The sequence below is a fragment of the Indicator indicator genome, chromosome 18 (genome assembly GCF_027791375.1).
Source record: "Indicator indicator isolate 239-I01 chromosome 18, UM_Iind_1.1, whole genome shotgun sequence".
NCBI lineage: Eukaryota > Metazoa > Chordata > Aves > Piciformes > Indicatoridae > Indicator > Indicator indicator.
Genome location: NC_072027.1, coordinates 19,841,205 through 19,854,827, shown reverse-complemented (window position 1 = coordinate 19,854,827; position 13,623 = coordinate 19,841,205). Strand labels below are relative to the sequence as shown.

At 49.1% G+C, this 13,623-nt stretch overlaps 1 protein-coding gene across 1 annotated transcript; it reads left to right on the top strand.

The window, feature by feature from the left end:
* Positions 1-2: 2 nt before the first annotated feature.
* Positions 3-13,436, top strand: LOC128972843 (protocadherin gamma-A10-like). The gene is made up of 4 exons (XM_054388971.1): positions 3-2,444; positions 3,410-3,533; positions 13,136-13,184; positions 13,292-13,436. Exons 1-4 carry the CDS (start codon positions 3-5, stop codon positions 13,434-13,436), a joined length of 2,760 nt encoding a protein of 919 aa, XP_054244946.1.
* Positions 13,437-13,623: the final 187 nt, after the last annotated feature.

Genomic DNA, 13,623 nt, shown 5'->3' with positions numbered 1-13,623 from the left:
CGATGTGTGCAGCGGGGAGGCGCTGGAGCCGGCTGGCGCAGGCTCTGCTCTGCTGCGTCCTCCTGTGGGTATGGGAGGATGCGTGGGGGCAGCTGCGGTACTCGGTGCCCGAGGAGCTGCCCAAGGGTTCTTTCGTGGGAGACGTGGCCAAAGACCTGGGACTGCAGGTGTCAGCGCCCCTGGACATGAGCATCGTAGACCGAGGTAGGACGCAGCATTTCTCTCTGCACGGAAAGACGGGACATTTGGTGACGGCGGAGAGGATAGACAGAGAGCAGCTGTGCGAGAGTGAGCAGCAATGCGTACTGCGCTGTGAACTGTTAGTAGAGGGGGAAATGAAAGTGTACGGAGTCGAAGTGGAAATCAGGGACATTAATGATAACGCTCCGACCTTCAAGGATGTTGAGCTGGAGGAGAGAATAAGCGAGACAACCGCTCCGGGTTCACGATTTCCCCTGGCCGAGGCATATGACCCAGACTCAGGACCGAATTCCCTGCAGAGCTATGAGCTGAGTGGCGACGAGCACTTCTCTCTGGCCGTTCAGGCAGGCCCCGGCGGTGATCGGCGTCCCGAGCTGGTGCTGGCCAAGGCGCTGGACCGGGAGGAGGCAGCTTCTCACGAGCTGGTGCTGAAGGCGAGGGACGGCGGAAAGCCGCCGCGGACGGGCACGGCGCGAATCCGCGTAGTAGTGCTTGATGCAAACGACAACGCACCCGTGTTCAGCCCCGCGGAGTACACGGTGCGTGTGCCCGAGGACGTTCCCGTGGGCTCCGCTCTCCTCTCTGTCATGGCCACTGACGCCGACGAGGGGCTGAACAGGCACGTGAAATACTCATTGAAGAAAATCACAGAGAAAGCATGGAAGATTTTCGAGCTGGATTCTGAGACGGGAGAGATCACACTGGCACGGAAACTGGACTTCGAGGAAGGGAAGTCCTACGAACTGGAGGTGCAGGCACGGGACGGAGGCGGCCTTTCTGATACGGCAAAGATTGAGATCACAGTGACTGACGTCAATGACAACCGGCCTGAAGTGACAGTGACATCTCAGCTGAGCGAGATTTCTGAGGACTCTCTGCAAGGTACGGTGGTGGCACTGCTGCACGTACAGGACCGGGACTCGGGGGCCAACGGCCAGGTGCGATGCTCTTTAGATGCGGGAGTCCCGTTCCGTCTGGAGAAGTCCTTTGAGAATTACTACCGCGTGGTGACGACGAGGCAGCTGGACCGGGAGGAGGTATCAGAGTACAACGTCACAGTGAGAGCGGCCGACGGCGGGTCGCCGTCGCTATGGAGCAGCACGGTGCTGGCGCTGAGGGTGCTGGACGTGAACGACAACGCGCCGGTGTTCAGCGAGGCGAGCTACAGCGCCCGGCTGCCCGAGAACAACGCGGCGGGCGCGCTGGTGCTGACGGTGCGGGCGCGGGACGCGGACTGGGGGCAGAACGCACGCGTGCGGTACCGGCTGGGCGAGGGTCGGGTGCGGGGCGTGCCGCTGTCGTCGTACGTGTCGGTGCAGGCGGAGACGGGCGCGCTGTACGCGCTGCACTCGTTCGACTACGAGGAGGTGCGCGAGGTGGGACTGTGGGTGGTGGCGGAGGACGGCGGCTCGCCGGCGCTGAGCAGCAACGTGTCGGTGCGGCTCGTGATCGTGGACGAGAACGACAACGCGCCGCAGGTGCTGTACCCGCCGGCGGCGGGCGTGTCCGGGGCCGGTGTGGGTGGGTGGTCGGGGGTGGAGCTGGCGCCGCGGTCATCGGAGCCCGGGGCGCTGGTGGCCAAGGTGGTGGCGGTGGACGCGGACGCGGGTCAGAACGCGTGGCTGTCGTACGAGCTGGCGAAGGCGACGGAGCCGGGGCTGTTCCGCGTGGGGCTGCACAGCGGCGAGGTGCGCACTGCGCGCTTCCCGCTGGCCCGCGACGCTGCCCGGCAGAGCCTGGTGGTGCTGGTGAAGGACCACGGGCGGCCGGCGCTGTCGGCCACGGCCACGCTGACAGTGGTGCTGGCCGAGAGCGTGGCCGAGCTGCTGGCCGAGCTGGGCAATGAGGCAGCGGCGGCGGGGCCGGGCGAGGCGGCGGGCAGCCTAACGCGCTGGCTGGTGCTGGCTGTGGCGGCCGTCTCCTGCCTCTTCCTCGCCTTCCTGATGCTGCTGCTAGCACTGCGCCTGCGGCGCTGGCGTCGTTCTCAACTGCCTCCGGCGGCGGGCGGTGCCTTGCGCGGCGTCCCGGCCACGCACTTCGTGGGCATCGACGGCGTCCGCGCCTTCCTGAGCTCCTACTCGCACGAGGTTTCACTCACCGCCGACTCCCGTAAGAGCCAGCTCTGCTTGTCGCCCGGTAGCTGCTGCGACACCCTCCCGGCCCGCCCTCTGCCCGACGAGCCTGTACAGCTGCTGGGGGAGGACCCTGTCGATGCCCGCCCACATGACTCCAACAGTGCTCCGGTGAGTGCCTCTCCACCGGTCTGCTTCCACACGCCTCGCTTTGCTTCCGCTCCTGCGTTTTTTCGTTACCCTGCTTTGGTTGTTTCCTCTTGGCAGGGCTCTTGACAGGGAAGGAAAAGTTTCCTGCAGCACTATGCTGGCTGCTGCCAGTTCTTGTTTACTGCAGGTCACCGTGGGGTGGTGTCTCAGTGTGATACTTGTGGGAGGCAGGAGCAGTGTCAGGCTGCTGTTGGCTGAAGTTTAGTTGGAGTCAGGTTTGTGCTTTCATCCTGTGCCGGATTCTCTTTTTGTCCCATGATTCGTGTGATCCTGCTTTCACTAATACATGAGCTCTCCTGATGGAAGTGTTTGTTGCATTATCAGCCAATTAATCTTTTCATTAGGAATCCTATCAGATATCTTCCCAGCAGAGGACAGTATCTTGGAACTGAGCATTAAAGCTGACATATGTCATTTACCTGCTCATGATAATCTACTCTCTCTCAGTCTCTTTCTTTCTTCCTGATGATGCAGTAAGCACGAATATGTCTTGATATTCATCCATACATCAGTGTTTGTGCATTGATTGGTGGAATGGGCCTGGCAATAACTCATCCCTCAGTGATGTCTCCTTGCATGTTGGGAAGGTGAAAGAGATTAGTATAAGCTGAGATACCTTGAGAAAGTCTCTGCATGTCTGCCTGTGAAAGGTTGAAGTAGAAAATGCAAGATATGTTTTGCTGAGTCTTCAGCTCTGAAGGTTGACTTATTGAAAATGGAACATGATGTGTCTTGTCTAGACAATACTTGTTATGCCTAGGAGATAGTGAGATAAAAGGAACGAGAGTTTGACTCTTTGCAGATGGTCACTGACCTGATCTTCTCCAGGACTGCTCTGTCTTTGCTTTTAGACAACTGTTTGGGTTTTTTTTTACTTCCCAGATGACTAGTGACCAGGCAAATGTAACTTCCTTCTTAGCACACAGATGTCAAGATATCCATTCAAAGTCTGTGGTGTGATGGTAGTTCACTCTGAGGAGAAACTGAGTAAAAGTCTCTTTGATGTCATGAAATTCTTTTGCACCATGCAAATTTTGAAAGGATCAGGCTGTGAGTCCTGGGAGGTGTGCCTGGGGAGCTGTTGAAAGGCCCAAGAGAATGTGTTGCTCCTTTCCCTGTTCAGTGCCCAGCTGTAGTAACAGGTCTTGGGAGCTTCATCTTAGACACCATGCTCTTCCAGGTCTCCTGTAATCCCTGGGAGGTTCTTCCCCTGTGTTTGCTGGTAGTCAGCAGTTCTTTACATTCTTTACTTATGGCAAATGCCTTAATGGGAACTTTGGGATGAGCAGACTGTGTATTCATTATCTACTGAATACCTGAATGATGAACCTACCCTAAGTACTATGTTCTAGAAGTGTACATTCTGATCCCTGCTTTTCTGCAGGTGTTAACTTCTTGCATTGTTCAAGATCTTAGTTTCTGATAATGTGTGGACAATCACATCTCTCACCTTTGCCTGATTGTCCTCTCATGTTTACAGCTGCGCTTAGTGCGTTGCTTGTTTGGGTGTTCTGAAGGTAAGTCTTTGCTATTGTGTGGAAGATCACATCTGGTACATTTGTCTGACTGTCAGGTATGTGCCTTCCATGTTTACACTGTAAAGAGAAAGATTTCCTGAGAGTGTTACCAGACATGGACATGGTCAGGAGAAGCTGTTAGTGTGATTTTCCCTTCCATTTGCAAATGATGAACATCTGTGACAGTGATGTAAGTGGTGAACTCTTTGAGAAGAGTCTTGTTGGTTCTCCTTGTGAGGAGGATGTATGATTCTCAGGCCTACATAAAATGAGTCTGATGGTGTCTTGTATTTGGATATTTCACTGCCGAAACTCCACCTGGCCAAGCTGTGGCTCTTCAGTTTGCTTTCCTGTTACATGCCATTTCCTATGGATAGTGGTTTCCTCCTGTTTCCCTAAGAAGCCCCTGACTGATGTGGGGTTTGGGCTTGTGGCTGGTTGCTAAAATATTGGATATTGTCTGTGGAGTAAAGAGAGGTTGTGAATGCAGTGGGTGAGAGATCATGAAAATAGGTGGATCGATGTTGACTGAGCACTGGTTTGATTTCATGCTTGGTGTTAAAGCCTGTGTCATTCCTGATGACTCTCTGTATTCTATAGTCCAGAATGAGACTTTAGGGCCACACTTGCATCTTGGGACATGAATGATTTTCAGGTGTCTTCCTGGGCTGGAACAATCCTCACTACCAGTACCGATTGGGGGATGAGGTGATAGAAAGCAGCTGTGCAGAAAAGGATTCAGAGGTGCTGATGTCCAGCTTCTTGTTAGCAGAGCCAGAGAAGTGATTCTGCCACTTTGCTCTGGTGAGACCTCACCTGGAGAGCTGTGTACAAGTCCGGAGCCCTCAATAGAGGAAGGAAATGGAGCTGAGGGAGCAGGTCCAGAAGAGGACCATGAAAATGATCAGGGGGTTGGAGCACTTCTGCTATGAGGCCAGGCTGAGGGAGCTGGGGTTGTTCAGCCTGGAGAAGAGAAGGCTCCAGGGAGGCCTAGTAACAATGTTCCAGGACCTGAAGGGGGCCTACAAGAAGGCTGGAAAGAGACTGTTTACCAAGGCCTGGAGTGATAGGACAAGGGCAAGAGGAGAGCAGATTTAGTAGTGGAACACTGGAAGAAGTTGCCCAGGGAGGTGGCTGGGGCCCCTGCTGACTGCAGAGAGAGTTGGACTGGATGACCTTGGGAGGTCCCTTCCAACCCAGACCATTCTATGATTCTATGAATTTCAACACATGCATTGAAGACCAAGATGATTCGTTGAGTTTCTCTGACACTTTTTTCCCCAATGCTTCCTTGCTTTGCTTGTCTGATTGATGGCTTGTTTTCCTTTTCTTGGTTTTCTGTGTATGTAGGCTTACTTGTAGTTAGCAGCACAGCTTTGTTCAACAATGTATTAGTGCCTCCTGCTCCTCCTCCAGTGGGTGTGAGTAGAAACCTTTTTGAGGGTCTCTTTGTTGGGGGCAATGGATGTGAACATGACCTGAGCAGTAGTGGCATTTCTGTGGAAGAGTGCATGTGCCAAGAGGGGTGGAGATTCCCCATAAGCCATTAGACTGATGACCCAGTGTCTGTGTTGGATGACAGCTCCTCTATTATTTAGGCCATTTATTGTTTGTGTGGATTGGAATCCTTCTGTTTCCTCTCAGAATGATGGGGAGAAGAATTATGTATCTCCCTTTTGGTGTCATCAGAGTGCATTATCCTCTCATTATACGTTTTTACTCAACTATACGAAGGTCAGAAGCAGATTTGCATGTCATCTGTGGCTGGGAAGAAGACACATTGGAGATCTCTTTGTGGGGAGCAGGATGCAGAAGATGGTCATTTCACTTCTTCTCATAGTTAGCTCTGTTGTTAATGGAGCACCAGGCAGTTTCAGTTCCTTCTGCTTAGTACATTTCTCCTCAGAACTGCTGTTCCACATGGTACATTCATTTCTACATGTTTCTAACTCTTACCTTACTGGTCATGACCTACAGCTCAATCTCAAGCTGTCTGAGCACATGAGGAATGTCACCCCTGTGACAATTATCTGAGTGGAGGGGCTGAAAGGAAACCATAACAGTTGTCTTTGTCCTAGTTGTTAAATGAGGCCCACAGCTGTGGCTCCATGTGGCTTCCTTGCTTGGTTATCCAAAGAGATGCCTTTGAGGAACTGTGTCCATGGTCTGTGCTGTAAGGTTGTGATTGAGCCTCCTGTGGGCTTTTTACTATCCAGATACCTTTCTCCTGTACCTCCTAGAGCTGATGGATTCAGAAGTCTTAATCCATTCTTCCTTCATTTCTGGACATTTTCTATTCTTACCTTCATTTTTCTGTGCAGGTCTAAAACTGAGCCTCATTGTGGCTGTAACTCTTCAATTATAATTGCTGTGCTGGATGAGCAGTTTCCATCCAAATCTTGAAGGCCATAAGAAAGACTTTGATGTACTTCTATTTGTATATTGCTGAAGAAAAGGCTCTTACACCTGTAGCTGATCCATGCGCAATATATTGGATATTGTCTGTGGTGGAAGTAAACGCTGTGAATGCAGAGGAAGGAGGTTGAGAAGCTGGTTTTGAAAGAGGAAAATAGGTGAGTGAATGTGGTTTTGGATAAGCAGTGGTTTCATTTCATGCCTATACCATTCTTCACTCTAGAAGGTCATGGTTCATTTTCCCCATTACCTAACAAACCTTTTGTTTGAAACTGTGAGTGTTGTTTTGCAGCAAGTCCTTAGGTAGCCTAAGATGGTTTGATTGACTTATCAGAAGGTGTTTCCATTTATGGCTTCATATTTGTATGCAGATGATCAAGCTACAGAGTAGAAAAAATTGCTGAGAGCTGGTGAATATTTCCTGAAATGACCTTCCCCTACTATGTGGTCCGGAGAAAGTCTTTAGGGTCATATCTGTGCTTGAAACCTCAGTGATTGGCAGGTGTGGTGGGGGATAAATTTAAAGAGCTGCAGTGAAGATCAAGAAGAATTTCTGCTGAGTTTCTCTGATAACATTGGGTCTTTTAACAGTTCATTGTCTTCCTACTACAACCTGTTTCTCTTCCTTGGTCGCTGTGCATGTAGGTTTAGTTTTTAGTAAGGGAATTTGTTCATTTGGACACCTGTTGAGCTTTGGTGTTTCTTGGTCATCCTACAGGTTTTGTGAAAGGCAGGAGATGTGAGGTTACATTTGTGGTTTTTTCCTTTTGATATGGAGAGGACATGAAAGCATGGCATTAGCAGACAGTGACATCTCGCAGTGTGTGTGATAGAAGACAGGAGGAGTGTCCCCATAAGCTGCTCCCTTGTTGTGACTCAGCCTCTGTTAGATGACCTCTTCTCTCTTAGTTCTGATACTTACCGTTCATGTGCCTTACAATCATATTTCTTCACAGCTTCTTGTTCATCAGACTCCTGGTTTCCCTGCCAGTTTGAGGGATGTGTTGTGTTAATTGCCTGTGGATGTTTGCTTATGAACAGACATCTCCACAACAGATGAGGTTGTCTTTGAATAGAGCATTCAAGCCCACGTAACCTCTTTTCCTGCTCATGGCTTCAACTCTTCTCAGCCTCTCTCTTTCTCTCTGATGATATTGAACAGAGTGACATGCTTTGATGTTTGCTCATGGTTTGATCATTTTGTATGATGAGGAGAAATGGACTGGGAAACAACTGCTTCCTTGACATTGCCTTTGTATGGGTCATGTATGTGTGTTTGCTCCTCTTTGAAGAAATGTGCATGGCTGCATGTGAAAGTCTGCTGGAGGAAACAGGAGGAGTATTTTGTTGATTCATCAGCTCTTATGGTCAACTTACATATGCAGAGCCTGGTGACAAAAGCCGTATGAGGGCAGGAGGGCAGAGATTTGAGTGGCAGAGTGAGAAAACAGGTAATGGAGTTTCAACTGGTGGAGATGGTCACTGACCCAGTCTTTCCTGGAGGACAGCTCCATATTTACTTCTAGACCTCTGTTTTCTCTTCCCTGATGTAGCAGCAGACAGATGTATCTTCCTTCTTAGTACAGAGACATAAAGGTATCTGTGTGAAGCCCTTGGTGTGCTGTAGGTGCAAAAGGTCCTCTTATGTCACAGAATCACAGAATGTGAGGGGTTGGAAGTGACCTCTAGAGATCACTTAGTCCAACTCCCCTGCCAAAGCAGGATCACCTAGGGCAGGCTGCACAGGCAGGTTTTGAAAGTCTCCAGAGAAGAAGACTCCCCAACCTCTGTGAGCAGCCTGCTCCAGTGCTCTGTCACCCTCACTGTAAATAAATTTCTCTTCATATCGAGGTGGAACTTTATGTGTTCCAGCTTAAAACTGTTGTTCCTTGTTCTATCACTGAGCATCACTGAAAACAGCCTTTGTGCTCATTTCTCACATTTGTAGGTATTAATAAGATCCCCTCACAGCCTTCTCTTCTCAAGACTAAACAGCTACAATTCTCTCAGTTGTTCTTCATAGGAGAGATGTTCCTCAGTTGTCCCTATAGGTCTCCATTGGACTCTCTCCAGTAGATCCCTGGCTCTCTTGAATTGGGGAGCTCAAAAGCAGATACTCTGTTCTAGGTGTGGTTTCACCAGGGCATAGTAGAAAGAACCGCCCTAGACCTGCTTGGAAGACCAAGTTTGAAAATGAGACCCATGAGAAGATGTTTATTCTTAGGGCTTCATAGTTGTGGGAGATGAGCGGGCTGCAGAGTAGAAGAGAACTGGTAAGGGCTGATGGCTATTTCTTTGAAGGATTCCTCCTATTGCATAGTCCAGAGTGAGACCAGACCCACCATGAAGACCAAGAGTTTCTCTGACAACACTCTCTCTTCTAATGCTACCCTGCTTGTCTGATTTATGATTTGTTTCCCTTTCCTTGGTGTCCTGTGTGCCTAGGGTTACATATAATTAGTAGCACAGCTTCATTTAGCCTCTTGCCTCAGCGGGTGTGGAAGGTGGGAGATGTGAAGGTCTTTTTGTTTTCTGTTATTGTTAGGGGGAATAGATTTAACCATGACCTTAGTAGAAGTGCCATCCCTGTGAAACAGTGCATGTGATAAAAGCAGAGCTGAGATTCCTCCTAAGCCATTAGTTTGATGACACAGCTTCTGCTGGATGACTACTCCTTTTTAGTTTTAGCTATTTATCATTTATGTGTTTTAGAATCCTTCTGTTTCTTCTCAGAGTGCTGGTGAGTAGACAAATGTATCTCCCTTCTTGTTGTGCCCATAATGTATTAGCCTCTTAGAGTACATTTTTTGCCAGTTATGAGAAGATCAGAAACGTATCTGCCAGACAAGAGTCAAGGGAAATCTGTTAGAGGGGTGGAGGACATGAAAGAGAAAATAATTTCCCTTCTTCTCACAGCCATGTTTCTAACAGAGTACCTTGCAATTAGAGTGTCCACTCAGGAATTCTGTCCATACAGCTCTTATTCCACCTGACATTTCTGTATGTTTCTAGTTCTTGCCTTACTTGTTCTTAAGAACTACAGTTCCACCTCAAGGTGCTGATCAGTCTTACTCCACTTGACCCATTATTTTCTTCATGTTTTCCTTGCTTGCTGTCATGAACTACAGCTCGACTTCAGGGTGTCTGCTCACATGGGGAATGTCACATCTGTGCCAGCTGTCTGAGTGCAGGGACAGTTCCTGTACACACCTTTGGTGTTTACAGCTGTAAAGAAGAAGGATTTCATAGCCATTAGTGTGCTCCCAGAGACACTTTCTGCAGAGTAAAAACAGAGTATTGGAGTCTGTCTGCACATGATGAAGACCAACAACAGCCTTACAATATAGAGTGATTTGAGGAGACTCTTCAAGGTGCTATGGGCGGAGGCATGGCTTGTGCTTTGTTGATTCCCAGAGTCTGTTGCTGGCCTACAGAAAAGCAGTGTCAAAGTGTCTGTTTTTCAGCATCACTTTGCTCAGACTCCAGCTGCCAAGTTGTGAGTTCATCACTTCATTTTCTGCTTGCATGATGATTCCTGTCAATGGTAGGGATTTCACATAGATGGAAACTTCCCAGTGACATCATGGTACAATGTGTCTTCCGCCTGGAGGCCAGTCACAAGCTGTGTTCCCCAGGGCTTGGTATTGGGACCAGCTCTCTTCAATTTCTTTATCAAAGACTGTCATCAAGTGCACACTCAGCAAGTCTGCAGACATGAAATTAGGTGGGAGTGTTGATCTGCTTGAGGGCAGGGAGGCTTTATAGAGGGACCTGGATGGATTGGGCTGGTGGGCTGAGGTCAGTTGTAGGAGCTTCAACTAGGCCAAGTGCTGGGTCCTGCACCTGGGCCACAACAACCCCAAAACAGTGCTACATGCTTGTGGCAGAAAAGGACTTGGGGGTACTGATTGACAAGAGGATGAATATGAGCCGGCACTGTGCCCAGGTGGCCAAGAGGGCCAAGAGCATCCTGGCCTGTATTAGAAATAGTGTGGCCAGCAGGAGCAGGGAGGTGATTGTCTCTTTGTACTCAGCATTTGTGAGGCCACATGTTCAGTACTGTGTTCAATTTTGGGCACAGGAAGGACATGGAAGGGCTGGAGCAGGGACAGAGAAGGGTGACTGAGGTGGTGAGGAGCTGGAGAAGAAGGCCTGTGAGGAGTGACTGAGGGAACTGGAGCTGTTCAGTCTACAAAGGAGGACACTGAGGGTAGAACTTATTGCTCCCTTCAGGAGGTTGTAGAGAGGTAGGCTCTTCTCACAAGTAGCTAATGACAGAACGAGAGGGAATGGCCTCAGGCTGCACCAGGGGATGTTTAGGCTGGGCATTAGGAAAGATTTTTTCACAGAAAGAGTTGTGAGGCAGTGGAACAGGCTGCCCAGGGAGGTGGTTGAGTTGGCATCCCTGGACATGTTTAAAAGCCATCTAGATCTGGTGCTTGAGGACATGGTGTAGTGAGAGACTTGTTGGAGGGGGTGAAGTGGCTGGACTTAATGATCTCAAAGGTCCTTTCTGGCCTACATGATTGCATGATACCAAGTTGCTGTTGTGCTGAAGAAAGATGATGTTACCTTTCAGCAGATACTTGGATGACCTGGACTTTAGTTGACATCCATATTGCTCATGGCCTTTTGTACCATTTAGGGTTCTTCAGATTATATGGGATGAGCAGAAACGTCTCTTTGCATGCACCTGTGTTGGATCCCTGGACTCCAAGAATTTCTGTGCACAACATTTCTTTCAGTGGTGTCTGTCTGTGGATCCATCTTTGCTGTTGTGTGGTGTTTGGGCAGGGTGAAGAGCTCTGCCTGTACAGAGACAGGGGAGGTAGAAGAGTTTACTGTGGTGTAGTGTGAAATGGCTAAAAGGAAGTTGCAGAAGTTCACTTTGTCTTGGTCATTAACTCACATCCACAGGTGTAGTTCCATGCATTTTCCTTGCTTGATTATCCAACAAAATGACTTTGAGGAACTGTATCAAAGGTCCCTGGTGTGAGCTCGTGAGTGAACCTCCTGTGGACTTCTTACCAACCAGAAAGTGTCTGTGTGCTTCCTAGCACTGGCAGAATCAGAAGTGTTAACCCAGAATTCCTGAATTTCTGAGAGTTTTCTGTATTTGCCTTCATTTTTCTGTGTAGATGAAAGCTGAGCGTCCTTGTGACTGAGAGCCCTTAAAATGCTAAAAGACTTCTTAAAATTGCTGTGCTTGGGGAGCAGCTTCCATCTAGACTGCCAAAAGAAAGACTTTGATATAGTTTTGTTTCCCTGAGATGTCACTGACTCGTGCTCTTATGCTTGTGGCTGAGGCTTGGCCACTGTATTTGGTATATAGGTTGTGAATGCAGAGCAAGGAGGGTGAGAGGCTGGTTTTGAACAAGGAAAGGAGCTGGGTCAGTGTGGTTTTGGCTGAACAATGGTTTGATTTCGTGGCTGGTGCCAAGGCCTGTGCCATGTTTCAGTTGTAATTAGACTCTCCTTCAGCTCCTTGTTTCTTTGGAAAGATATGATTCACATTCTCCACTTCTGGGCAGTGCCTTTGCATTTGAAACTGTGAGAGTTGTTTTGCAGCAAATCCTTATATTTGCTTGGGAGTTCTTCTGCTCTGTGAACGTAGCCTAGGATGCCTTATGTTGAGCAAGAGACTCATGAAAGTGTTTACATTTATGACTCCATATTTATATGAAAATGATCAGGCCATCGACTAAAAAAAAATTACTGAGAGCTAAAATGACTCCTTTTCTATGCAATCTAGAGGAAGAGCTTTGGGTTGCTTCTATACTGGAAACCTCAGTGATTGGGGATGAATTTAAACACCCACAGTGAAGACCTCCTGGTGAATTTCTCTGACAACACTTGTTCTTTTGATTCTTCTCTGTCTTCCTGGTCCAAGTTGGTTTTCTTCCTTCATCTCTCTATATGTACCTTTAGTTTTAAGGAGTGACATATCTTCATTTAGCCATGTGTTGTGTATTGGTGCCCTCGTGCTCATCCTACAGTTGTTGTGAAAGGTAGGTGGTGTGAGTTTGTATTGGTATTCTGGGTTTGGTATGGAGAGGAGCTGAAAGCATGACTTTAGCAGAAGTTATATCTCTGTGGAAGACAAGGAGGGGAGGAGATTCCCTCTCTTTTCATTTTACTCTGTCCCTGTTGGACGACTACTTCTCTTTTACTTCTGACATTTGTCATTCACGTGCTTTACAATCACCTTTCTTCACACAATGTTGCTGGGCAGACAAATGTAGCTTCCTTCGTGATGTGATCATTGTGCATTATACCTTTGTGATATGTTTTTGTCTGTTCTGAGGGTAAGAAGCAAACCTGGAAGTTGTGCAGGGTTGGAGAGAAGACTCAGGGGATTTCTGCTGGTGGTAAAGCCATAGAGGAACAGCTGTTCATTTCCCTCACTCCCCTTTAAATACTCAGTTGTGATATTTCAGTGATCTTTAAAGGTCCTTTGATCTCAAATGATTCTTTGTCAGTATCTCTAGTATGGAGATGAAAAAAAATAGAACTTTTTGGAATTACTGAAGCAGAACAGTTTATTTTTTCCCCCCTGCCATCTTAGCCTAAAGTGATACCCGTTGCCTTTGGGGTGAGACAGAAAGGAAGAAATTCTTATCTCTGAAGAAAGAAACTCTTTGCAGACCTAGCACTTGTATCTTGATTTTATTACAAGCAGCTGAGTACCGTTATGTATTGCTGTGTGAATACTTCCTTCAGATATCCACTGCGACTCAAGGAGATGGCCTAAAAGCGCCTGGCAGAGAACGTGAGTTTCAAGGCCTTCGGACTCACGCTAAAGAAGTGCTCCTCTGCTTCTCGATTCTAACTAAAACGAGACCCCAAACCCAGACGGAGCTCCTACATACCCCCAAGTTGTGGCGGCCATCAGGCGGCTGCGGTGGCGTCACGGCGCCTCTGGGTGCCGCTGTTGCCCGACGCGGAGCGGCTGTGGAGCCTCAGCGAGAGCCGCCGCAGCGTCCGGCCCCTGCGGGCTGCTAGTTCCCTCCGCGCCGGCTAGAGCGGCAGCGGCACGGGGATCAGAGGCGAGAAGTGGCGCGGGGCTGCACATCGCCGGCCCCTGCGCTCGGTAGCGATAGCGGCTGGAAGGGAGGAAGGGCAGTGGCAGGTGAGAGAAACACGGCGAGCGCTGCACGCAATGGCGGGCATGCAGAGCCCGGGGCGGCGGCGAGCAGCCGGGAGAGTGC